This window comes from Rhinoraja longicauda, chromosome 1 (assembly GCF_053455715.1).
Source record: "Rhinoraja longicauda isolate Sanriku21f chromosome 1, sRhiLon1.1, whole genome shotgun sequence".
Lineage (NCBI taxonomy): Eukaryota > Metazoa > Chordata > Chondrichthyes > Rajiformes > Arhynchobatidae > Rhinoraja > Rhinoraja longicauda.
In genome coordinates, this window is record NC_135953.1 from 61151140 (window position 1) to 61177851 (window position 26712).

The following is a 26712-nucleotide window of genomic DNA, read 5'->3' on the forward strand; positions in this document are numbered from 1 at the left end:
AAAGCATTGGGACTCTACCTCTTTTTGTCAGTCAAGTTGAGGAATGTTGGCAAAGGTGCATTAAACAAAAAATCCGGGCATGCATTGTTAAGATCTTAGAAACATAGAAAATAGGTGGAGGCCATTTGGCCCTTCGAGCCAGCACCGCCATTCATTGTGATCATGGCTGATCATCTACAATCAGTAACCTGTGCCTGCCTTCTCCCCATACCCCTTGATTCCACTAGCCCCTAGAGCTCTATCTAACTCTCTTTTAAATGCATGTAGTGAATTGGCTTCCACTGCCTTCTGTGGCAGATAATTCCACAAATTCACAACTCTCTGGGTCAAAAAGTTTCTTCTCACCTCAGTTTTAAATGGCCTCCCCTTTATTCTTAGACTGTGTCCCCTGGTTCTGGAAAATGTGATGATGTGATGATAATAGTTGCCTTGCACAGATACATCGTATGTATGGGATGTATCAGTATAGCTTGCCCCTCCATTGAACAAACAATTGGAGTTATCATAACCCATCATTTAACATTTCCAAAAATTATTTGTGACAACTGTCAAAGTGTTCATTGACTGAAGTTTCTTCTGATATTGACTGCAGCTCAACAGGCTCCTTTTGTGCTTCATAACCTGACCAACCAAACTGTGAACATGAGTTCTTCTATTGAGATGGAATGTGATGTGGTTGGGACACCACGGCCACATATTATATGGTATAAGAACGAGAAACAGATTCTCCCGGCATCAGGTAGGATGCTTATAGTTGTTCCATATTATTGTTCTCTACTATGTTATATTCAAAGTCAAAATTACTCCCATTGTTTTGTGGCAGTTTTCTCAAGACAACACTCATATGGAAGTAACAAAAACAAGACACAAAGTGCTGAGTACCACAATGGGTCAGGCAGCATCTCTAGAGAACATGGAAAGGTGACATTTTGGGTTGGAACATATCTCCCAACCTGAAACCTCACCTTTCCAGATTTTCTGCCTGACCTGCTGAGTTACTCCAGCACTTTGTAATCGAGCATCTGTCATTCCTTGTTTATACTAAGTACGTAACACAATGTATTCACACTCCTTTTAACTGAAAAAGCCTTCACTCTGTTTTTGATCACTGCTTATCACCTGCAAGTGAAATGTGTGCAACATTGGCAAGGATAGTACTGCCTCTTCAGCTGCTCATGCAACCAAATAACATTGGCTCACCATCTCACACTGATGGATGTCCTCGTGGATATTCACTCCATGTTAATTGAGGAGGAGATGAATGGGAAGAATATTTCAATGTTGGAGAGACAATTAAACATTAAACATTGAAAGATTGAGACTGAGTCTTCACAGCAAATAAAAAGGAAAAATGCTGGAAGCACTCAGCAGATCAGATAGTATTTGCAAAAATGTGGCACGGTGGCGCCACGGTAGAGTTGCTGCCTTGCAGCGCCAGAGACCAAGGTTCGATCCTGACTACGGGTGCTATCTGTACAGAATTTTTACGTTCCCCCGGCGACTGCATGCATTTTCTCTGGGTGCTCCAGTTTCCTCCCACACTCCAATGATGTGCAGGTTTGTAAGTTAATTGACTTCTGTAAAAATTATAAATTGCCATAAGATCATCAGGTGATAAGCGATAGGAGCAGAATTAGGACATTTGACCCATCAAGTCTACTCTGCAATTCAATCACGGCTGATCTATCTCTCCCCTCTAACCCCATTCTCCTGCCTTCCTATTACCCCTGAACATGCTATTGTCCCTAGTGTGTTGGATAGAACTAATGTACTGGGTGATTCCTTATGTGGTGGGGATGTAGTGGGGATGTAGTGGGCTGAAGGACCTGTTTCTGTGCTGTATGTTTAAAGACAGAGTTAGTGCCTCAGGGTGAAGATTCTTCGTCAAAGCTATAAAAGTTAGAAAACAAGTTAATTTTAATTGCAGCAATGATGAGTGACGAATGAATGTCATAAAGGGAAAGTTTTTTAAAGTATAAGGCCAGGGTTGCACTGCTGACAAGCTGCTGGTGAAATCATGTGTGTTGATAGGAAAATTAGGGCAGCTTAAAAGAGGGAGCACAAATAAAAGTACAGGTAGAAGCTGTGAAATACAGAGCTGCAGGAATTGTCCAGCAGGTCAGGTAGTACTGATAGGCAGAGAAAAGCTGAGTAAATATTATAGTTGGATGATGTTCAGCAGAACTGGCCAGTTCTGATGTAAAGAGAGAAAGCAAAGTACCAGCTATTGAGATCTGAAGAATCACCTGACACATCACCTATCCTTGTTCTCCAGAGATGCGCCGAACCCGCTGAGTTACTCTCGCACTTTCTGTCCTGCTTTGGTCAATCAGCATCTGCAGTTCCTTGTTACTATAACTTGATAAATTTGATATTGAGTCAAGCGGGCAGCAGTGTGCCCTTTCAAAAGATTATATGCTGTCCCTCAAACTAACGGGTTACCCCTTTCTAATATTATACTAGGGCACATAGATACAAGGCAAACGGGAGTGCAATGGAGAGTTACAGTGGCAGTCAACTGGAAGGTCAGAATCAATATTCAGACTGAATGCAGGTGCCCTGCAAAGTAATCATCCAAGATGTTGAAACAAAGAACCTCAGCTGCTGGTTTACCAAGGAAAGACACAAAGTGCTGGAGTAACTCAGCGGGTCAGGCAGCATGCCTGGAGAACATGGATAAGTGACGTTTCAGGTCAGGACCCATCAGTCTGAAGAAGGGTCTCGACCCAAAAATGTCACCGATCCATGTTCTCCAGTGGTGCTGCCTGACCCGCTGAAATAGTCTTCCAATGGGTGTTAGATTTCTCTCATGCACAGAATGCCAGTTTGTGAGCACCAGGTGCTGTTTATTACATTGAAAGAAATATCAGAGCTTCCCTTTGAATCACTGGACGGCGGGAAGGGAAGCAGGTGAGAGGACAGCGAATGTTGCCTGCAAATGTGCAGTGGAAAGAGAAGTGGTGGGTGCAAAGCAGAGAGTTAAGAAGAGAACAGCCCCATTGTAATAGTGAATATTGATGTTGCAAAAGATAACCCTTTGGATGAAGAAGCTGGAAAAGTTGAAAACATGGGAATCTTAGTCTTGCTCTATTCAGAGGGAGTGGACAAGCAGAGCGGAGATGTGGAACAAAGAGAAAATGCATTCAAGAGTTCCATGAACTGCGGTGGAGGGGAAATATAATGCCATCTGTGGGAGCGGGGGAAACTGAAGATATTTAACTGTAGTAGTGGGGAAGAAGGAAGACATCTTGAAGATACCTGCGCTGAAAGTCTCGTTATGAGAACAAATGCAATGGAGACAGAGGAACTGATGAATGGAATGGAAGAGGAGGAGGAAGTTTAGTCAGAATACTTATGGGAATATGTGGGCTTGTGATGGATGTAGTTACTAACCTATCCCCTGAGATCTGGAAAGGGAAGGAAAAAGGTGTTTCTGGACTTTCAAAAAGCCTGTGACAAGGTCCCGCACAAGAGATTATTGTGCAAAATTAGAGCACATGGTATTGGGGGTAGGGTATTGACATGGATAGAGAACTGATTGGCAGACAGAAAGCAAACAGTAGGAATTAATGGGTCTTTTTCAGAATGGCAGTGACTAGTGGGGTGCCGCAAGGCTCGGTGCTGGGACCCCAGTTATTTACAATATATATTAATGATTTAGACGAGGGAATTAAATGTGACATCTCCAAGTTTGCGGATGACACAAAGCTGGGCAGCAGTGTGAGCTGCGATGAGGATGCTATGAGGCTGCAGGGTGACTTGGATAGGTTGGGTGAGTGGGCAAATGCATGGCAGATGCAGTATAATGTGGATAAATGTTAAGTTATCCACTTTAGTGGCAAGAACAAGAAGGCAGATTATTACCTGGATGGTGTCAGCTTAGAAAAAGTGGAGACCTGGGTGTGCTTGTACATCAGTCACTGAAAGTAAGCATGCAGGTACAGCAGGCAGTGAAGAAAGCATAGCCTTCGTTGCGAGAGGATTTGAGTTCAGGAGCAAGGAGGTCCTACTGCAGTTGTACAAGGCCCTGGTGAGACCACACCCGGAGTATTGTTTGCAATTATGGTCTCCTAATTTGAGGAACGACATTATTGCTATTGAGAGAGTACAGCCTAGGTTCACCGGGTTAATTCCCGGGATGGCGGGACAGACATATGATGAAAGAATGGGTCGACTGAGCTTGTATTCACTGGAATTTAGAAGGATGAGAAGGGATCTTATAGAAACATATAAAATTCTTAAAGGATTGGACAGGCTAGATGCAGGAAAAATATTCCCGATCTTGGGGGAGTCCAGAACCAGGCACACAATTTAAGAATAAGGGTAGGCCATTTAGGACTGAGATGAAGAAAAACTTCTTCACCTAGAGAGTTGTGAATCTGTGGAATTCTCTGCCACAGAAGGCAGTGGAGGTCAATTCACAGGATGTTTTCAAGAGAGAGTTAAGGGAATGAAGGGATATGGGGAAAAAGCAGGAACGGGATAATGATTTTAGATGATCAGCCATGATCATATTGAATGGCGGTGCTGGCTCGAAGGGCTGAACGGCCTATTCCTGCACCTATTTTTCTATGATTCTATGTTTCTAAGTCAGAGATGGACCAAGTTAAGATGATATCAGGGAAATTGGCAGCAAAAATAATGAAATTTTCAAATTTTATATGAGTGCAAGAAGCAGCACCGATATAATTATTAATGTTTCAGAATAAATAGTTGGCTGCTCAGTGTTTCCAGCATTTTCTACTTTTATTTGAGATATACAGCATCTGCGATTTTTCTTTGATTTTCAGTGACAGCAAGTACTTGTTCACGATTTGTATAGAAAGTCAAGATAAGTTTGTAAACTTTAGAAATAATGTACAATAAGTAATTGTAGAAAAAGCAAGACTTGGCAACATGCCTGTATTTTTGTTGGTGCCTTATTATTGAACAAATCCTGTCATTTTTGTCACCACTGTGAATTGCAACATTGTGAGTTGTGCAGGAAATTGAATTTTATTGACCTAACTAACCCCTTGTGCCTCTGCATTATCAGGCATTGTTCTTGGTGAGCTGAACAGGACTTTGACCATCCAGAGACCGAAGAAGGAAGATGAAGGGGTGTACAAGTGTGAGGCTTGTAATATGCAGGGCTGTGCGGAGACCCATGCTGCAATTGCTGTCGAAGGTTAGAAGAACAAACTTCCCTGTATCCACATGCCATACTGCTCATATCTAGGTACCATGTAGCATGCAGCATTAACTGTTACCATACGTTATTTTATGTAGAAAGCAATGGTTGCACCAGGCTATCCATCTGGCTTGTAGTTCAAATATAATAATTGTGAATTTCTAACAATATTACATTGGTGCGGTGAATTAATTCATTGATTACTCATTTCATGCATAAAAGTGAATTAATTAGTTTGTTTTACAATTATTATTTTTATTATTGGCTTTTTGTTCCAAGGCCAGCGGTGTTATAGAAATGTAACATATTATACACACAAAGCACCATGTAAATACAATATAACCTTTCATTAAAAATCCATTCTAGATTCCAAGGCTTAAACCAAATGGATCAAATATTAATCCAAGGTTTCTGTGATCACCTGTCCGGTCACGTATGGCTGCGCCTAACGGCTGCGGCTCGCTGGCAGTCTGTTTGTCTTTTTTCCTTTTTTCCTTTTTTTTTTTGTTTGTTTGTGTGTCGGTGTTGGGATGTTTTTTGTTTTTGGCTGTGTATGTGTGGGGGGGTGGGGTGGGGTGGGGGAAACCTTTCTTTTATTAGGTCTCTTCCCCGGGGCGTGGCGGGGCCTTCCATTGCCCGCGGGGCCTTCCATCGCCCGGCGCGGCTCGGCCGCTGGACTTAACATCGCCGGGGCGGCTCGGTCGCTCGACTTAACATCGACCGGCGTGGCTCGGCCGCTGGACTTAACATCGCCGGCGCGGCTCGGCCGCGGGACTTGGCAGCGCCCGGTGAGGCTCGGCGGCGGGGCTTTCCATCGCCCGGCGCGGCTCGGCCGCTGGACTTAACATCGCCGGCGCGGCGCGGCCGCGGGACGTTTCAGTGCCTGGTGCGGCTCGGTAGGGGTCGAGCTGCCTGTCCGTGGGCGTGGGGGGAAGAGAGTGGAAGTTTTGTTGCTTTCCATCACAGTGAGGGGGTATTTGGAGTCACTGTGATGGATGTTTGTGTTGGGGTCGTGTGTCCTGTGTTCTTTTATTTTTTGTTGTGTTCTGTGACTGCTGTAATTTCGTTCGGTATCTGTACCGAATGACAATAAAGTTCTGTATTGTACCTAACACAGACAACCATCTATTAACCATCACTGCCTTCAAACGCTTGCACAAGATCATAGTTCCTCCACCATCCAGCACCCCCCTTCCCCTTCCCTCCATTCACAGCACTCTCTCTTCATATTTATTGGAGACAAGCTTTTAAAATATTTTGATTCATATTCTGGATGTCTGTCATGCATTACTTGCCCTATGGCACAATTGCACTGTTGGTAGAGAACCACATGCCGGCTTCAACCCTGACCTCGACTGCTGGCTGTATGGAGTTTGCATGTTCAATAGACAATAGACAAAAGACAATAGGTGCAGGAGTAGGCCATTCGACCCTTCGAGCCAGCACCGCCATTCAATGTGATCAGGGCTGATCATCCACAATCAGTACCCTGTTCTTGCCCTCTCCCCATACCCCCTGACTCCGGTATCATTAACTCTATCTAACTCTCTCTTGAAAGCATCCAGAGAATTGGCCTCCACTGCCTTCTGAAACAGAGATTTACAACTCTCTGAGGAAAAAGGTTTTTCCTCACCTCCGTTCTAAATGGCCTACCCCTTATTCTTAAACTGTGGCCCCTGGTTCTGGACTCCCCCAACATTGGGAACATGTTTCCTGCCTCTAGCGTGTCCAATCCCTTAATAATCTTATATGTTTCAATAAGATCCCCTCTCACCCTGTGACCATGTGGGCTTCCTCCAGGCGCTGCAGTGTCCTGCCACATCCCAAAGACGTGCGGGTTTGTGGGTTCAGTGGCCTCTGTAAATTGTCCCGAATGTAAGGAATGGATGTGAAAGAGGGATAACATAGAACAAGTGTGAACGAGTGATCAATGATCAGCATGGATTTGGTGACCTGTTTCCATGCTATAGTTTTCAATTAAAAAAATACTGTGGCCTGGGCTTTCTTACATTATTAATTCAGGCATATACTAAACTGTATTATGGCAAATGGTATTTTGTATTATCCAATGTATCAGTAGATTAAATTAGATTTTTTTACTTGACAATATTTATATGTAACAAGCTCACTTTAATCCACCCACCTCCCTGCTTTTTCATTCCTAATGCAGGATATATCTGTGCTATTAATCTGTTTCTCAATAAACTCCCACCCATCTGTGACCTGCTGAACCAGCACAAATCTGAACAGATTGTCTTTTTTTCTAGGGGTCGACGAAAAGACAAATGTTGGGCTGATTATCTTGATTGGCACCGGAGTGATTGGCATGTTCTTTTGGCTGCTTCTATTAATCATCATTCGAAAAATAAAGCGGGTAATAAAACAATCCCACCATTGTCCTGAGGGAGCTTGCACAGTCTGACAAATGAAAACTGACTGTTGCTCTCCCATGTCGGCGTTTTCTTTCTGTTTAAAACAACGTGCACATATTTTTCTTGCTCCCCAGAATGCTGCTACATGACTTAACGAAGGAATGACTAATGTGTGTGTTAATTAGGATTGCCATACATGTAAAAGAAAAAAACCTTATTGCCCATTCTGCATGTTCAGGCCAGACAAATTGCATCACATTGAAAGCTGAAGTCATCGCAAGCGAGGCGTGCATGTTCAGTTTAGCGGGTGTGTTGTGCACTTTTGTTTGTATGGCAGCATTTAATTCTGGATCGTTAACTGCTCTGTGTCGTTTCTCAAAGATGATTCAAAGGAGCACGATCATTCTGTTGACATTAGGCGAGCAGTTAAAGTAACTTTGAGTTGTCGTTCTTCTCCAGCGCAGTGTCGCGGAAGTGAAAACAGGCTACTTATCAATCATCATAGACCCTGATGAAGAATCCATGGATAAGCAGTATGAACAGCTGTCCTATGATGCCAGCAAATGGGAGTTTCCAAGTGATAGACTTAAATTGGGTAAGATTCCCCACTCCTACTTTGCTGTAATATTTATTCCCCTCTTTGGAATAAGCTTTGCATACAAATTCATGCATTGAAAACTAAGATATACATATTGTTACTTAGATGACCACTGCAATACACTGTTTTGTTAACATGATGAAGAAATAAAATTTTAGGCTATCTTTTGTGGGCATTCAAAATTATAATTGAGAAAGCTGTGAAGTACATGGTTGGAATAGAACAAGACAATTGTACCATGATTGTTTTCCAATTTAGCAGAGGTAGTGATAACACTGAGTGATAACACTGCAGTCTACACAGATTTGCTCAAATTTGATGATTCGTTGCTGTGCAAAAACTGTATAATTGTTCAGTGTACAGCAACTCCATTAGAAAAACTACATTTGGGGTGTCTTCAGTAAATCCTCTTTATTTGGTGAGCAGCATTATCTGAAAACATTATATTACATATCTTGTACCATTTACATTCAAAGTCTCAAATTTACATTCATTGTCCACTGGCAATATCCTCCCAGACAGAGATCAGAAGAGAGAATTTGTTTAGAAATCTGGTGTCAAACCAATTTACATTCAGGACCATTTCAAAGTACTGAATTAATGATGACATTACAATTTTCATTCTTTAATCAGGAAAACCGTTGGGTCATGGAGCTTTTGGAAAAGTGGTTGAAGCAGCTGCGTTTAATATCGAAAAATCCTCAACATGCAAAACTGTTGCTGTTAAAATGTTGAAAGGTAATTGACAATGAGAAAGAATTCTTCCTGAAATATGTAATTTTAAAGCCATTCTACCTCTAATGGTTGATTTTTAACACATGTTTAAAATGCTTATGTACTTACATTATGTTGGTGTAACCAATGTATCACTTTATTGTGTGAGTGGACTAGCTCTGGCTCTTCCTTTTGAACCCTGTGCCCCATAGAAGCTCCTTTTGCTACACAAAGCCTTGCTGCGAGGGATTGGACCCACTTTACCTCACAACTCTCTCTGCCCATGAGGATTGCCCAAGATATGTTCAGTGTAATTTTTCATGGCAGGTGTGAGTGCACGTGATTTACAGCTCACCACATAATCTAACCTGGTTGGTTTGAAGGAACGTGTTTCATGTTTTCCACCTTTCGATTCCTTTTGCCTTTGAGCCTCTCCTTCTCCCATGGAAACAATGACTTTGTAATGGAGAGGTGGTGACCTTCCAGGAGAGAACCAATAATGGAATATCCTCTTCCATCTCTATCCCTCCGCTGGCTTTCCCTTCTTATCTTTGAACCCTTTACATCTACCCTTAGACACTTACTCTATCCATCTGCCATTCAAAATCCATCTCACCTGTATCCACTTACCATTTGCCAGGCTTTGTCCCACATTTCCTTTCCAGCTTTCAGCCCCCAACTATTATCAGTCTGCAAAAGGGCCCAAACCAAAGCACTGCCTGTCCGTTCCCTCCACAGACTGCTTGACCCGCTGAGTTCCTCCAGCACTTCGTTTTGCTCAATTGTGAATATTTGCTGGAATAATCAAAAATGTTTAAAGGCTATTCATTTAAAATTAATATCTGTATTGGGATTTTTCTTGAAATAATACTGTTATATTATTGCAAGTATTCGTGGGGATCTGATGTATTAGTGTACAGCATCGTACAATAATGCACTCCATGTATTCCATGTAGAAAACAACCTTTGTATCTCTTGGCACAAGATAGCGGTAGTCTGAAAATGTTTTTCTTAGGGAGTCCCTCAGGGTTGAGAATGTCTTGCTTCCACACTCAACTTGTCGGTCTCAGGCAGCTATTAGAGCCGATGTAGGAACCAGAGACTCTTTCACACATAGGGCTGAGGTGCCTGACAGAGTGCTCAGGTCCATACACTGAGAGTAGAAAGGAACTGATTTTGGTGCTATTCATAAACAGCTACACACATTTCTTATTCAAATTTACTCAATGTATCATAACATGTAAAAGCCAGTGCCTCCCTCTATTGATGGATGCATATCTCTTGCAATGGCCTTATCTGCAACAGGGAGGTGTGTGTATTCACTTATCTGTCCGCTAAGGCAAAGAGTGGCAGTAAGGCGGGATTTTTCTGGTTGGCTGCCAGTTACTAGCGGAGTTCCACAGGGGTCGGTGCTGGGGCAGCTACTCTTCACATTGTGTATTAATGATTTAGACGAGGGGATTGAAGGCTTTGTGGCCAAGTTTGCAGATGGTACAAAAATAGATGGAGGGGCAGGTAGTGTAAAGAAAGCAGAGAATCTGCAGAAGGACTTGGACAGGTTGGGAGAGTGGGCAGAGAAGTGGCAGATGAAATATAGTGTAGCAGAGTGTGGAGTCATGCATTTTGGTAGTAGGAATAAAGGCATAGACTATTTTCTAAATGGGGAGATAATTCAGAAATCGGAAGTGAAAAGGGACTTGGGAGTACTGGTGCAGGATTCCCAAAGAGTTAATTTGCAAGTCGAATCGGTAACAAGGAAGGCCAATGCAACATTTATTTCAAGAGGGCTAGAATACAAAAAAAGGGATGTAATGCTGAGGCTTTTAAAGGCGCTGGTCAGGCTGCATTTGGAGTATTGTGAGCAATTTTGGGCGTCATATTTGAGGAAGGATGTGCTGGCTCTGGAGAGGGTTCAGAGGAAGTTTACAAGAATGATCCCATGAATGAGTGGGTTAATATATGATGAGCACTTGACGGCACTGGGCCTGTACTCGCCAGAGTTTAGGAGGGGGGACCTCATTGAAAATTACCGAATAGTGAAAGGCTTGGATAGAGTGGATGTGGAGAGGATGTTTCCACTAGTGGGAGAGTCTAGTACTAGAAGTCATAGCCTCAGAATTAAAGGATGTTCTTTTAGGAAGGCGATGAGAAGGAATTTCTTTAGTCAGAGGGCGGTGAATCTGTGGAATTCTTTGCCACAGAAGGCTGTGGAGGCCGTCAATGGATATTTTTAAGGCAGACATAGATAGATTCTTGAATAGTACGGATGTCAAGGGTTATGGGGAGAAGGCAGGACGATGGGGTTAGGAGGGAGAGATAGATCAGCCATGATTGAATGGTGGAGGAGACTTGATGTGCTGAATGGCCTAATTCTGCTCCAATCACTTGTGACCTTACGACCTTATGCTATTTTCAGAAGGGGCAACGTCCAGTGATCAAAGAGCATTGATGTCTGAATTGAAGATCCTTATTCACATTGGCCATCACCTCAATGTGGTGAACCTGCTGGGAGCATGCACGAAAGTGGGAGGTGAGTCAGTCACTATCATCACCAGTAAACCACCTGTCACAGCAGCTTACTTGCTACACTTTCTGTGGAAAATCAATAAAATAAGTAATTCAGAACAGAATCCAATCGATCTTGACTATGTTTATATCTTGTGTAATGTTATTGGGTAAAAATCATCATGCTTACACATCTGAGGTAGTGATAGAACAATTGTTCACCTTTACACTTAGTTCAGTTTAATTTATTGTTACATGTGCCGAGGTACAGTGAGACCTTTTTTGTTGCATGCTATCCAGTCAACGAAAAGTCTATACATGATTACAATCAAGCCTCCACAGTGTACAGATACAGGATAAAAGCTATAAAATTTAATGCAAGATAAAGTCTGATTAAAGATAGCCTGAGGGTCTCCAATGATGTTGATGGTAGCTCAGGACCACTCTCTAGTTGATAATAGGATGGTTCAGTTGTCTGATAACAGCTGCAGGAATACTTGCAGGAAGGTTAGGAAAATATTGCTGAACATAGAACTATGCCTATTACTATTACTTTCAAAACAGCATTAGGTAGCCTAATGGAACAGGATTTGTCTCCTCCACGAAACCCATTCCTGTGTCTGAAAACCTCAATGCTCCTTCACCTAGTCAGACATCGTCTACTAATGCACTGCACACCATTTCCTATCTACACAGTTTTCTTCAAAATTATGCATTGACAGAAATGTGCCTCTGTATTGTGCATTATGTGTGCTCTACTGAACAGCGCTGCACTTTTTTTGCTGCTTTAAATCGACTCTATGTTACAGATATTAATGATGTAGGTGGACACATTTAGGTTAGAAAAGCGTATTATTGGAAGTAATACAAAACAGAAAAAAGAGGAACTCTGCAGCAGATTAAGTAGCATCGACATAGAGAAAAATAGAGTTGAAATGTTACGATCTATGACAATAAGCAATAAGTTAAATGTTTCAAATGAATTGTTGTTTCTGTAAACAGTCTTTAATATTCCTCAAACTGGCATGAACTACTACTGTGTAGCAAGATTTGTGTTTTACTGCATTGATACCATAGAATTTTGTCCATTGTAATTATGCATTTCTGTCCTATAATATATACTATAAATCCCGCTGTTCTATCAACAGGTCCACTAATGGTGATTGTTGAATATTGCAAGCATGGCAACTTGTCAAATTATTTGAGAAGCAAGAGAAGTGATTATATTCCTTACAAGGTAGATATCCATGTTGCTCCCTCTTACATTTGCTGTTCTATTAGCTTTCCTGGTGGAAATCAACTCACTTACTCACAAAAATTCTTCAGCTCAATAATAATGAAGGAAACACATATGCTTTATCTTTCACTGCATCAGAAAGGCCCTTAATGCCTTACAGCCCTGCAATCACATTTACAGCAAAGTATAACATTTCAACAGGACATAACGACCATTTTGTTGTCTAGAGATGTAGCCATTAAATCTTTTACACCTAGTCACCTAAATGACAGGACAGAGTGCTGTATCCTTACAGCATTTCACTGAATTATGTGTCAGCTTAGATTCAGTACTCAAGTCTCTCGAGCAGGGTGTAAACCCAATTCCTCTGGTTCAGAGATGGGAATGTTACTTGCATCTTCTTTTTGAAATGCAGAAGTGATCTTTAATTCACCACTATGGTCTGGGTTGATAAGATTTATGAAAAATGGTGCAGCATCTGTCAGATAATTACCAAAATAGTAGAAATAACAAAGTCTGACAAATAATAAATGTCTGACAAAAGGACTGTGTACCTGAAATATTACCGCTGTTCTTTTTTCTCTCCATGAGTGTTGGTTGATGGACTGTACTTCCATAATTTTCTCTTTCATTTCAAAGAGTAAAATTTTATGTTTTATCTTACAGTAGGAAATAAAGAGATGATGGACTTGGGGCCTAAAACTCAGGAAATCATTATTCAACTTTATGGGACCTTGGTTAGGTAGCATTTGGAATATTGTGTGCAGTTCTGGTCACCCCATTATAGGAAGCATATGGAGGCTTTGGAAAGGGTGCAGAGGTGGTTTACCAATTTGATCTCTGGATTAGGGGATATCATCTACAAACTGAGTTTGGACAGGCTTGGGTTGTTTTCTCTGGAATGCCATGTTGAGGGGAGATCTGATAGAAGTATATAAAATTATGAAAGACATAAGTAGAGTAGACACCAGGTAGGACATAACAAATACTAGAGGACATCGATTTTGGTTGAGAGGGGCAAAGTTTCAAGGAGATGTGTAGGGCAGGTTTTTCACACAGAGGGTGGTGAGTACCTGGACTGTTCTATGGGATGTGGTGGTGGAGGCAGATACAATGGTGGCATTTAAGGGACTTTTGGATAGTCATGTGGAGATGCAGGAAATGCAGGGATATGGATTATGTGCAGGCAGATATGCTTTTGGAGTCATATTCAGTATGACCTAGTGGGCTGAAGGGCCTGTTCGTGTGCTGTACTGTTCCATGTTCCCTGTTCTAAATCTATAATTATATTTGACCTTTGATTTAACTTCTGAGCTGGACATTGAATTTGAGATTCCTATTCTGGTGTTCCCATGCTGTGTCCTTCCCTTCCAAAATTTCTGCATTCTTCCATTTCTTGCATACTTGTGTGTTCATAATTGATATTATTGTGTCAGGTGCCCAGGCCCAAGTCCGTGTACCTAAACTACTTCTCTTCACCTCTGTTCCCCATGTTAAGATGATATAACACATCTTTTTGGAAAGAAAGCAAAATTTCTGGAAATATTCCACCAACCAGTCAACATCCATGGGGAGCGTGAGATGATTTGTTCATTTTTCAGGTTCAAAGTTCTTTTGTCAAACACCTGCCCATGGGGACACAGGGACCTGCAGATGCTTGTTTACAAAAAAAGACACAAAGTGCTGGAGTAACTCACCGGTTCTCTGGAGAACATGTGAAGGTAACATTTCGTGTGGGGCATTTTTCCAGACCCGCTGAGTTACTCTAGTACTTTGTGTCTTTTCCTACCTCTTTGGCCTGGTTTTACAACATCAAAGGTGCAAAATAAATTCAGGCTATTAAAAGCCAATGTATCATTTACTAATAGCACAAAGCTGTGGAAATTTTGAAGAGAGATTTCAGTTTTACGAACCGAACAAACTGTTAATTTTGACTTAAAACAACCCATTTGGCAGAGCCCCATTGAAAACAATGGGAGCAGAGTACAGCTGGACCATGTTTCCACACAGGTTTGTGTTTCGTGCCCTCTTCTGAACCTCTTTTCTTTGGCGAAATGAAAAACCTGCCAAACATAATTCCTATGTGGCTGAGTCATAGTAAACAATGGAATTGAAATTGTCATTCGATGGGCAGAAAACAATTCTTTCACACCACATAAAATGATTTCAGCTGCTGAAACGTACTGAAATTGCTATCAGTAACGTCCCTTTGTGGGATTTCCCAGGAAGGTAGGACAGTTGGATTTGTTCGGGATCTATTTAAATTCCCCATAACATGTCCTGTTATTCCTCCCCATCAATGACTCACATCCCCCTCTCTTTTAAACCCCCACCCGGCCCCCACCCACCTCCACACCCACACTTTATTAAATGAACAGAAGTCTGCGAAAGGTTCATCATTCCACTGGGAACCCACCTAAAACAATGACAGCTTCCTAACAACCATCAGACTATTGAACACTATGAACCACTAAACTCCGAATTATGAACTGCCGTGATTGCACTCGAGACTTTGGACTTTATTTTTGTTTTTATACTCTATATATATTTAATTTATTGAACTTTTTATTGCTTATTATGGTATCTACTGAGTATTGTGTTTATATACTTGTGCTACTACATGGGAGATTTCATTGTTCCATTTCGGGACATTTGATAATAAAACACTCTTGACTTGATGTTGATCACACTTTTAATGTTATACTAGACGACCGTGGACCCGTTGGGTCCAACCTTCTCCTGCGGGTCCGGTAACCCTCCCCCAACTGGATCTGTTGGGTCCAAACCTCTCCTGCAGGCCCGGGAACCTCCCCAACTGACGACCCGTGGACCCGTTGCCGGCTGGGGAGTCTCCCCCTGGGCTGGGGGTGGGCGAGGGGGGAGAGAAAAGGGGAGAGTGTACCACTCACCCCGGCCCTGGGCGGCCATCGTGACGGCCAGAGCGACCCGTTTGGTCCAAACCTCTCCTGCAGCGGCAGCTCGATGGCGACCGCCGTTGCTTTGAGCGGCAAGAAGCCCCAGCAGGCAACCAGCGTGCTTTGAGCGGGAAGAGCCGACGACCAATCAGAGCGCCATCGGCGCTTCCCCCACGTGGGACCCAGAACAGTGACCAATCAGGTGTCAAGCGGGAGGTCAGATCCAACCAATCGGCCCCTAGTGGGGAGGGGGGGGGGGGGGAAGCGGCAGGAGCCAATCAGGAAGCCTCAGACCCCACTTGGGGGGGGGGAGGTGGTAGAGCCAATCAAATGGCGATCTCAAAATGGCAATCTCAAAATGGCAACCCTCCCCCCAACTGCGCACGTGCGGATCCGGCAGCCATCTTACCTTTGTGATGCAAGATGAACACATAAGCATTAGATCAACGGGCCCCAACTGCGCAGGCATGGACCCATTGGGTTCCCATTGTGATGACGAACACGGATGCATTACTGCGCAGGTGCGGCTGATAGGCAGAGCAAGTGGGAGCGATTTATTAAAGTTTAAAAAGTGATTTATTAAAGTTTAAAAAGTGAATAATTAAAAAAATATAACAATCATTTGACTCGCAGGTGAATAAGGTGGGCCTAAAATTGTTGCGCTATCGTGTACCGTTTTGGCTGTATTTCGGGAACATACAAGCATACAAGATGACAGTTTTAGTAATATATATATATATAGAGAGATATAAGTTTGCAGTTCATAGTATCCATACATAGATCAAATAAGTAAATATAACAAGCAGTGTTGTTGTTCCCTAATTATAGCATCAAGCATTGAGGTTAAAAGAGCTAAAGGAGAAGGATGCTGCTGAGATGGAGAGTGAGTTTAAACGGCGATTGGACAGCATTGCAAGTAGTGAGAGCTCAACCAGTTCTGGGTTTGCAGAAGACAAGTCGTTGAGTGACGCAGAAGAGGAGGAAGGTAATATGTTGATGCACTTCATTACAACCTTCGACAGCTATCATTGGTGGGGAACTCACCAATTTTAACGAAGAAATCCAATGCATGAAAATGTTTTTATCCCACATGTAATTGCTTATTTTGGATAGATCATTTGTAGAAAGGGAGTCCAACACTGGGGAAACAAAATGGAAGATTTTTAATAGGTAATAAAAGATGCAAGTAATTGTAGTTTGAAATAGGGGCATTGCCTTTTGCTCAGCTCAATCTTATACTCTCTACTTCGCTACAGTCGCAGATGACCTTCACAAGAACTATTTGACAATGGAGGACCTTATCTCCTACAACTTCCAAACGGCCAGGGGGATGGAATTTCTGGCCTCACGGAAGGTATGAAACCATAACTTGTCTTAATCTTTCAATTCTCTCCCAAAGATACATAGGTTTTGCACAAATCACACAACAATGTAATGAATTGTGCACAGTCTCTTTGAAGATATATTGTTTTCGAACCACAAACACTGGCTTATTTTAAGTAAACTGGATTAAATCTTGGCTTGGACAGTGAGTGAGAGTGAATTAAGGCATGTTAACTATAATCTGTCCAACACAATTATCCCATTTGGACTATTGTCAGGTACTTTAGCTTCAATTAAAGGAGTTGTAATTTCTTCCTAAGTCACTTCTATGATGATCCTATGGATATTATCCCAAGATCACAATGTATTGTCAGTGTACTAAATGTAAGGTGGTGATGATCCTAGTGCTGCTTCTGGAGAGAAAGATATAAGCAAAAATATACTAATTACTTGCTATTTTCTCTTTACAGTGCATCCATAGGGATCTGGCTGCACGTAATGTACTCTTGTCAGAAAACAATGTGGTGAAGATATGTGATTTCGGTTTGGCGAGGGACATTTATAATAACCCAGATTATGTTAGGAAAGGAGATGTGAGTATATGCAAATGAAATTGTTTTGATGTTGCTGGTCATTAATCTGCAGTGAGTGAAAAATACTGCATTTACAGAATCTGAGATTTAAAAAAAGATAGGGTTGAAAATAGTCATCTACGCATTAAAGAGCTGGCCTGCTTTAAACTCCGTAGAAAAAATGTGTAATGAGTGAATGGTCCCACCATTACCATATATGTGCTGAGAACTACATATCATTCTGTTATTCACAAAGACAATAACCAACACTGTTGAATCTGTGAGGATACTTAAAGCCAGCTCAAATGTTGTAGATGCAAAATGCTGGAGTAACTCCGCGGGACAGGCAGCATCGCTGGAGAGAAGGAATGGGTGACTTTTCGGGTCGAGACTCTTCTTCAGACTGAAGAATGTTGTAGTGGTTTATGAAAGTTCAATTCTAAATTTAGCACGAGGAAGTTTTCACATGCATTCCCTATAGCTGGGAGAAATGTAATTATTGAGATTGTTGCTTGTGTAAATGAAGGGCTTATGCACCATATGGGTCAATAAGATAGAATAAATAAATTATTGAAATTTATTAGTGGTATTTGTGCATCTTAAATATTTGCTTCCAAATCTTGTGACCTATCCTGGACGGAAGATGGTATAGAAGGAAACTTGCTAAAGTTGATTGAAGTAGGATGTTTGCGGGCAAGGAGACATCCGAAAAGTGGTATGCTTTAAAAGGTGCGATGACAAGAGTTCAGGGCATGCATAGAGGTAGTGTGAAGGGCAAGGCAGATAGAAGTAAGGAAGCTTGGATAATGAGAGAAATTGAGGCTGAGGAGTAGACGGAAATCAGGATGGCAAAAAGAGGGTAGGAGATAGTTCTTGCAGATAATGTTAAGGAAAGCCCAAAGCAATTTTGTAAGTACGTTAAGGGAAATAGGGTAACTTGAGAGAGAATGTGGCCCCTCGGAAACCAAAGTGGTCAACTCCGTGTGGAGCCACAAGAGATGGGAAAGGTCCTCAATGAACATTTCTCCTCTGTGGAGAAAGACATGAAAACTGGGGAACTTGGGACAGTTAATGGCAATAACTTGAGGACAGTCGTATTACACTCGAGGAGGTGCTGAATGTCCTAAGGCATATGAAAGTAGATAAACCTTCTGACCCTAAACAGATATATCCAAGGACACTACGGGAACTAGAGAAGAAATTGTAGGTGCCCAGGGTGTGATACATGATTAATCATTAGACATGGAAAGGTGCCAAAAGACTGGAAGGTGGCTAATATTGTGCCTCTCTTTAAGAAGAGCTGCATGGAACAGGGCATTATAGATTAGTGAGCCTAACATCTACAGTAGACAGGTTACTGGAGATTATTCCGATGGACATATATTTATTTGGATAGACAGAATCTGATAAGGGATAGTCAGCATGGTTTTGTATGTGGGAGATCATGACTTATGAATCTGATTGATTTTTTTGAAGATGTAACCAAAAAGCTTGATGAGAACAAAGCGGTAGACATTGTCAATATGGACTACAGGGCATTTGATAAGGTTGCCATGGTAGGCTGAGTGGAAGGTTAGATCGCTTGGGATCCAGGGAGAGCTTGCTGACTGGATAGAGAATTGGTTCCATGGAAGGAAGTGGAGGGCAATGGTGGAAGGTTGTTTTTCAGAATGAAGTCCTGTGACCAGTGGTATGTCTCAGGGATCCATGCTGGGCCCATTGTTCTTTGTGCTTTATATCAATGATTGGTGTATAAAGGAACTGTAGATGCTGTTTTAAACCGAAGATAGACACAGAAAGATGTAATTCAGCAGGACAGGGAGCATCTCTGGAGAGAAGGACTGGGTGACGTTTCGGGCCTCGACCTGAAACATCACCCATTCCTTCTCTCTGGAGACCTGTCCTGCTGAGTTATATCAATGATTGGGGTGAGAATGTAGAAGGCATAATTAGTAAGTTTGCAGATGACATTAAAGTTTGTGGTATTGTAGATACCAAAGATGGTTATCCACAGGTAGCAAGGGTGGTCAAGGGGGCTTTTGGTACGTTGGCCTTTAGTCAGGGTAGTGAGTCTAGAAGTTGGGATGTTATATTACAGTTGTACAAGGCGATGTTTAGGTCACATGTGGAGTATTGTATTCAGTTTTGATCATCCTTCTATCGGAAGGATGTTGCTAAGCTTGAAATAGTGCAGAGAAGATTTATAAGGATGTTGCCGGGACTTGAGGGCCTGTGCCAAAGGGAGAGGTAAGGCAGGCTAGGACCTTTTTCCTTGGGATGCACGAGGATGAGGGGTGATCATATAAAGATATAAAAGATCATGAGGGGAATATATAAGGTGAATGCATAGTCTTTGACCCAGAGTAGGGAAATCAAGAACCAGAGGTTTAAGGCGAGAGGGGAAATACTTAATAGGAACCTGAGGGATGACTTTTTCACACAGAGGGTGGAGCATATATGGAACGAGCTGCCAGAGGAGGTAGTTGAGGGAGGTACTATAACAACATTTAAAAGACATTTGGACTGGTACAAGGAAATGAATAGTTTAGAGGGGTATGGCCCAAACGCAGGCAGGTGGGACAGTGTGGATGGGGTATCTTGATTGACATGTGCAAGTTGGGCTGAAGGGCTTGTTTCCATGCTGTGTGATTTTATGACTCTATGACTCTATATCTTAAGCCATCCAATGAAATATTTAGCTAAAAATATGTATTGGAAAAGTAAGATTTTTTTCTTTTCTAGATGCTGCTTCCTCTTAAATGGATGGCACCAGAAACCATCTTTGATAAAGTTTATACAACACAGAGTGATGTCTGGTCTTTTGGAATTCTAATGTGGGAAATATTCTCACTGGGTGAGTGTCTTCTGTTACCTTGGTAATGAATTGCCAGAAAATAGTTTGCAGCAAATATGATAAAAGGAGGTGTGGATTTCCAGATAACTAAAATATCTTTCTGATCACTTCTTAGGTGCCTCTCCGTATCCTGGCGTTCAGATTGATGAAGAATTTTGTCAGCAACTGAAGGAAGGAACTCGAATGCGATGTCCTCAATATGCAACAACAGAAATGTAATTCCCTTTCCATGTCATGGTTTTCTCTGTGGAATCTCACTGACAGAAATATTGTGTTCTTGAAGTATAATTGTCCAAAATTCATTTCAAACAATTCATAACTCTCCCTACATAAGAATACTTCAAGGCTGTTTGTTCTTTTCATGCAGAAGGAAGTCATTCTGGCTAACGTTGTTTGTGCCTGCTCTTTGATTCCAGCTTTGCACCCCCTTCCTTTGTTAAGAACTTATGGATTCCAGCATAGCACATTGTTGCCCCAGCAAGCTGTTTTGCATGGAGATGATTCCCATGTTTTTATCAGACCACAATAAACACTGATCCTCCTCATGAAATTATGGAAACTAACTTGCATTTGAGAATAGACACAAAATGCTGGAATAACTCAGCGGGACAGGCAGCATCTCTCGAGAGAAGTAATGGGTGACGTTTCGGGTCAAGACCCTTCTTCAGACTGATCAATGCATTTGAGAATGTCCTTGATCTAAAACTTGATGTTAAACACTGAATGCTCGTAGATTATGATAACAAATGCTGTGGTATCATGTTCAATGCCTGAAATTCTCCATCTCCGAAGATTCAATCTGAACCATAACATAACCAGCCTGATGCAAAATTTAGATCCTCGTCCAAAAAGACGGCACTTACTCAGTAGTGCACACAGGTATCAGCATTGCTGACCTGAGCCAATGTGCTTCTGATTAAAGTAGGAACACCAGTCTGATACCTCAAATAACTTCTATTAGTTTTTAGTATATTGCCTTCTTTCTACATGCACATACATACCAACATATGCATGTGTGTTTAATACATATGATGTGTACAGTCTTCTTCAAATTAATTACTTTGCGGTTTGTTTATTTAATCTTTGAATATGACAATTGTTCTATCTTGTCAGTTATCATACAATGTTGGATTGTTGGCATGGAGACTACAAAATGAGGCCATTCTTTTCTGAGTTAGTAGAACATCTCGGGAACTTGCTCCAGACAAATGTTCAACAAGTAAGCTTAACCTTTATTAAAATGTAAATATGTAAGTAAGTGCTTTCAGTCAATGTTCTTGGGTTACAATGGGGCAGCTGAGTACCTGAATCATAAAGTTCTATGATATTCCACATTGGAGTTTAATTTAGTTTAGTCTATTGTCACGTGAACCGAGGTACAATGAAAAGCTTGTGTTGCATGCTAATCAGTTACCAGAAAGTCAATAGATGATTACAATTGAGCCATTCACAGTATACAGATAAAGGGAATATCATTTAGTGCAAGATAAAGTCCAGTAAAGTCTGATTAAAGATAGTCCGAGGGTCTCCAATGAAGCAGAAACAACTCTGTAGTTGTTGATAGAATGGTTCAGATGCCTGATAACAGCTGGGAAGAAACTGTCCCTGAATATGGAGGTATGCATTTTCACACTTCTATAACTCTTGCCTGATGGGAGCTGCGAATGGAGTCAATGGAAGGGAGGTTGGTTTATGTGATGGTCTGGGTTGCGTCCACAATTCATCAATGGTGACTGGAAAAAAAATTAGTCATGGGCTCTAATCCTTGAATTTGCTGAGGATAACCCTGGCTACATAAGCAAAATGGAGAGTATTGATGGTTCTGAACTGGGCACTGAAAGAGGGAACCTCCTTGAAGGTTTAAGATTTCGCAGCAAATAACATTGCTGGAAGACTTCTGAAAACTTCAGGGAAATTGCATAAATATAATGTTTCCCTGGATTTTGCAAAGTTATGTCATATAGGTCAGGAAATGAGCAGATGTATCTTGATCAGATATATCCGATGACATTGCGGGAAACTAGTGAGGGAATTGTGGGAGCCCTGGTTGAAATTTACGAGTCGTCCTTAAATACAGGAGAGGTGCCGAAAGACTGGAGGGTGGCAAATGTTGTGCCTCTTTTCAAGAAGGGCTGCAGGGAAAATGCTGGGAACTATAGGCCGGTGAGCTTAACATCTGTAGTTGGAACGTTACGAGAGTATTTTGAGGGATAGGATATACAGGCATTTGGATGGGCAAAGGCTGATTAGGGATAGTCAGCATGGCATTGTACATGGGAGGTTGTGACTCAAAAATCTGATTGAATATTTTGAAGACATGACCAAAAAGGTCGATGAGGGCAGTGCTGTAGATGTTGAGTACATGGATTTCAGTAAGGCGTTCGACAAGGTTCCGCATGGTAGGCTGCTCTGGAAGGATAGATCGCATGGGATCCAAGGAGAGATAGCTGAATGGATAGCAAATTGGCTCCATGGAAGGAAGCAGAGGGTGATGGTGGAAGGTTGCTTCTCGGACTGGAGGCCTGTGACTAGTGGTGTGCCTCAGGGTTTGGTGCTGGGCCCATTACTGTTTGTCATCTACATCAATGATTTGGATGAGAACATACAGGGCAAGATTAGCAAGTTTGCTGATGATACAAAAGTTAGTGGTTTTGCAGATAGTGAAGATTTTTGTGAAAGATTGCAGCAGGATCTGGATCGATTGGCTAGGTGGGTGGAGGAATGGTTGATGGAATTTAATACAGAGAAGTGTGAGGTGTTGCATTTTGAGATGTCGAACAAGGGCAGGGCCTAACCAGTAAATGGTATACTCCTGGGTAGAGTTGCAGAGGTGAGAGATCTAGGAGTACAGGTGCATGGTTCCTTGAAGGTTGGGTCACAGGTTGATAAAGTGGTCAAAAAAGTTTTTGGCACTTTGGCCATCATCAGTCAGAGTATTGAATATAGAAGTTGGAAGTTCATGTTGATGAGACCGCATTTAGAATATTGTGTTCAATTCTGGGCACCATGTTATAGGAAAGATTGTCAAGCTTGAAAGGGGTTCTGAAAGGATTTACGAGGATGTTACCAGGACTAGAGGGTGTGAGCTATAGGGAGAGGTTGAGTAGGCTGGGTCTCTATTCCATGAAGCACAGTATGATGAGGGATGATCTTTGAGAGGTGTACAAAATCATGAGAAGAATAGATTGGGTAGATGCACAGAGTCTCTTGCCCAGAGTGGGGGAATCGAAGACCGGTGGACATCGGTTCAAGGTGAGAGGGAAAAGATTTCATAGGAATCCAAGGGGTAACTTTTTTACGCAAAGGGTGTTGGTTGTATGAAACAAGCTGCCAGAGGAGGTAGTTGAGGCTGGGACTATTGCAACATTTAAGAAACAGTTAGACAAGGACATGGATAAGACAGGTTTGGAGGGATATGGACCAAGCCCAGGCAAGTGGGACTAGTGTAGCTGGGACATTGTTGGCCGGTGTGCGCAAGTTGGGCCGAAGGGCCTGTTTCCACAATGTATCACTCTATGACTCTAAGTAGCAACTTCTAAAACATCTAATTAATTGAATAAAAACAAAAAAATGAAATTTCAAGATACTTGAGATGCTTGAAATCTAAAATATACCCAGAAAATGCTGGCAATACTAACACTCAGTAAGCAGGGCTGGCAGCATCTGTGGAAAGTGAAACATAATTAACATTTCAGGTCTGAGACCCGGCATCGGCACTGGGAAAGACAAAGAGAATGTGTTGTGAGGTAGTGACCATATGTCATGTCATTATATGTGGCCTGATCATCTGAGCCCATGTGCTGAAATCCCAACTGAGGCCGCTTTAAACAGAGTTGCACATGTTAATAAGGAGGACTGGAAATGCCTTTACTTTTTCAAATCTGTTGTTAGCTGGTGAGTTTAGTTGCTTTTTGCTTTGTACAGATGGTCTTGTTAGAACGATATTGCTGGTTCATCGACTTCAGAGGACTATTATGAATCCAAAAAATTGCTAATTTTGTGATCCAAATTAAACTCATTTCATGAACTGCATTTCCTTGACATGGGAACTGAAGATTTGCCACTAATCGTTTCCAGGCCTGTGGATTTCTCAGTCTAATAGTCATACTGCCATTCCTGACTCTAAATAACATAATGCTAAGCTTTTCATGGTATAATTAATATTATTTTCAATTTTTATTTTGTATTTAAGTTTTGTGTGATTCACAACTGCACATGATTCTGATTTAAACAACTAAAGGAGGTGATAAATCAAGTGAGAATCAAAAATTGATTGCCCACCATGTAACATCTAAGTTTGTATTCAGGTGCCAGATAAACACTTCCATGTCAAAGTGTGTCTTTTTAACCCTCTGGAAGCACCAGGTTAATAAACATGAAAATATTCTGCATTTTTTAGGATGGCAAGGATTACATTCCACTTAACATGTCATTGACTATCGAAGATGATTCTGGGCTTTCTCTGCCAACTTCACCTACTTCCTGTACTGAGGAAGAGGAAGAATGCGATCCAAAATTCCATTATGACAACACAGCCGGAATACGGTAATTAATTTAATGGATATTCCATCATTCCTCAAGGAAGCGGAGAGGAACGAAAGTTGAATGCACAGGGTCGAAAAAGAAGAAATATTGTGGAATCATCTCATGTGATCTTTGATCTAGAACAGAGGATCAGACTATTTTCTTGCAGGAGTATGACAGTGAATTGGATTTTTTTTCAGTTTAGTTTAGGGATGCAGCGTGGAAGGTTCTTTGGCCCACCGAGTCCACACTGCCAGCGGGCTCTGCACATTAACACTATCCTACACACACCGGGGAACATTTTTATATTTATACCAAGCCAATTAACCTACAAACCTGTTCGTCTTTCGAGTGTGGAGGAAACCGAAGATCTCGGAGAAACCAGCGCAGGTCACGAGAAGAATGTACAAACTCCGTACAGACAAGCGCCCGTAGTCAAGAACAAACCCGGGTCTCTGGCACTGTAAGGCAGCAGCTCTATCGCTACACCACCGTGCCATTAGAAAAATCCAAGAATGGATACATTTCAAACTATTAACAATATTAGAAAGATAAAATTACATACCAGATGATAACTTGGTCACTGTGGCAATTGAGGAGAAAATCATTAGGTGTTATAGCTACTAAAAAAATATTTGAAAATAAAAGTCTACAAAGGTTTTCAAAAATGAATACTTTCAAAATAATGATTTTTTCAGAAAATATGATTTGATACAGTTAGCTAAGAACATCGTGTAGAAAAACTAGTCCTTTCACTGATATGGAGAAAGTATCGAAAAAGGACAATTCACAGATTTAGTTGGGATTGCATGAGAAATTAACAGTAATGAAAAAATAAATTGGTCAAGGGAAATTCTGCAGAATATTTTTTTGTTAATCTCATTGTCAAAAGAGGACAAAAAAATCAACAAAGATTTATTTCTAAAGCAAATATTAAATATGAAAAGTTTTGCAAGTTGCCATTGTAAGTAACAATTCTTTTTGCTTTGGTTTCATTTATGAGCATTCCAATACATACTAATATATACACAATTATACAAATATATTGGTATGAATCTCGCATGATAGTGGCAATTTGATGGATCAGTGTTTCTGTTGAATATCAAATTTCATAGTGACCGAACCGTGGGAAATTTGATGCCTCTTAGTTTGTAAATTGTATGTAGTATCCAGATTTTTAAAAATCCTTTCAGTACTACATCCTGTTGTGGTACTGGATTCCAGAATCACACTTTACATGAGTACATTTATGGAAGAATATTGCCTACTATATCAAAAATTCCTGCTTGCAATCTCTAAACACATTCTTTCCAACCTTTTGGAGAATGATGTTTAATGCTCACCTGGTGTGCTTGTTTTATTTTTATTTCTCAAGATATCTTAATGGCAGCAAAAGACGAAGCAGACCTGCAAGTGTGAAGACATTTGAAGAAGAACCAATGAAACAAGCAACCATCATTGTGCAAGAGGTCAGTATAGATGGTGTTACTTTTCCAAGTAGAATGCACAGTAAAATGTAACTGAGTCTTATATGCAGCCATGCACAGTTCTCTGTGGATGTGCCAAAAAATTCAGGTCTTCCATGCATGATTGTGCAAACATGGATGCCCATCATTCCTGATGGATGCCAGAATCGGAGCACAATCTTGCAGGTGTGCTACCTACTGTTCAAACAACCTATGCTAGGTCAGATGGCACAGACAAATTCCATACATTGACCTCAATGAAGGAGATAGGTTATGAGAGATTAAGGATCACACTTTTTGAGATACTTTGAATGTTTCAAATGGTTAAGATATTTTTTTAGACGTTTTCTTCAATTTTTAAACATATTAAAATTTCAGTTGCTTGATTAGGATATTTTTGGTTGCCAGAAATATTTAGAAATCTTTGAAGAGTTTTGACAGCTTCTCGAGCTGTCAATGTTG

At 41.4% G+C, this 26712-nt stretch overlaps 1 protein-coding gene across 2 annotated transcripts in view; it reads left to right on the forward strand.

Moving 5' to 3' along the window:
* kdr (kinase insert domain receptor (a type III receptor tyrosine kinase)) overlaps window positions 1–26712 on the forward strand; it is a 70777-nt gene that overhangs the window by 36475 nt on the left and 7590 nt on the right. For both annotated transcript variants that reach the window (XM_078398530.1, XM_078398538.1), the window contains exons 14-28: window positions 593–739; window positions 5036–5167; window positions 7438–7544; window positions 8002–8137; window positions 8774–8878; window positions 11271–11384; window positions 12508–12596; window positions 16340–16496; window positions 16768–16865; window positions 17305–17427; window positions 20149–20260; window positions 20376–20475; window positions 21374–21479; window positions 24660–24805; window positions 26160–26253. In XM_078398530.1, the coding sequence (XP_078254656.1) occupies window positions 593–739; window positions 5036–5167; window positions 7438–7544; window positions 8002–8137; window positions 8774–8878; window positions 11271–11384; window positions 12508–12596; window positions 16340–16496; window positions 16768–16865; window positions 17305–17427; window positions 20149–20260; window positions 20376–20475; window positions 21374–21479; window positions 24660–24805; window positions 26160–26253 (1766 nt within the window). The remainder of the gene's footprint in view (window positions 1–592; window positions 740–5035; window positions 5168–7437; window positions 7545–8001; window positions 8138–8773; window positions 8879–11270; window positions 11385–12507; window positions 12597–16339; window positions 16497–16767; window positions 16866–17304; window positions 17428–20148; window positions 20261–20375; window positions 20476–21373; window positions 21480–24659; window positions 24806–26159; window positions 26254–26712) is intronic.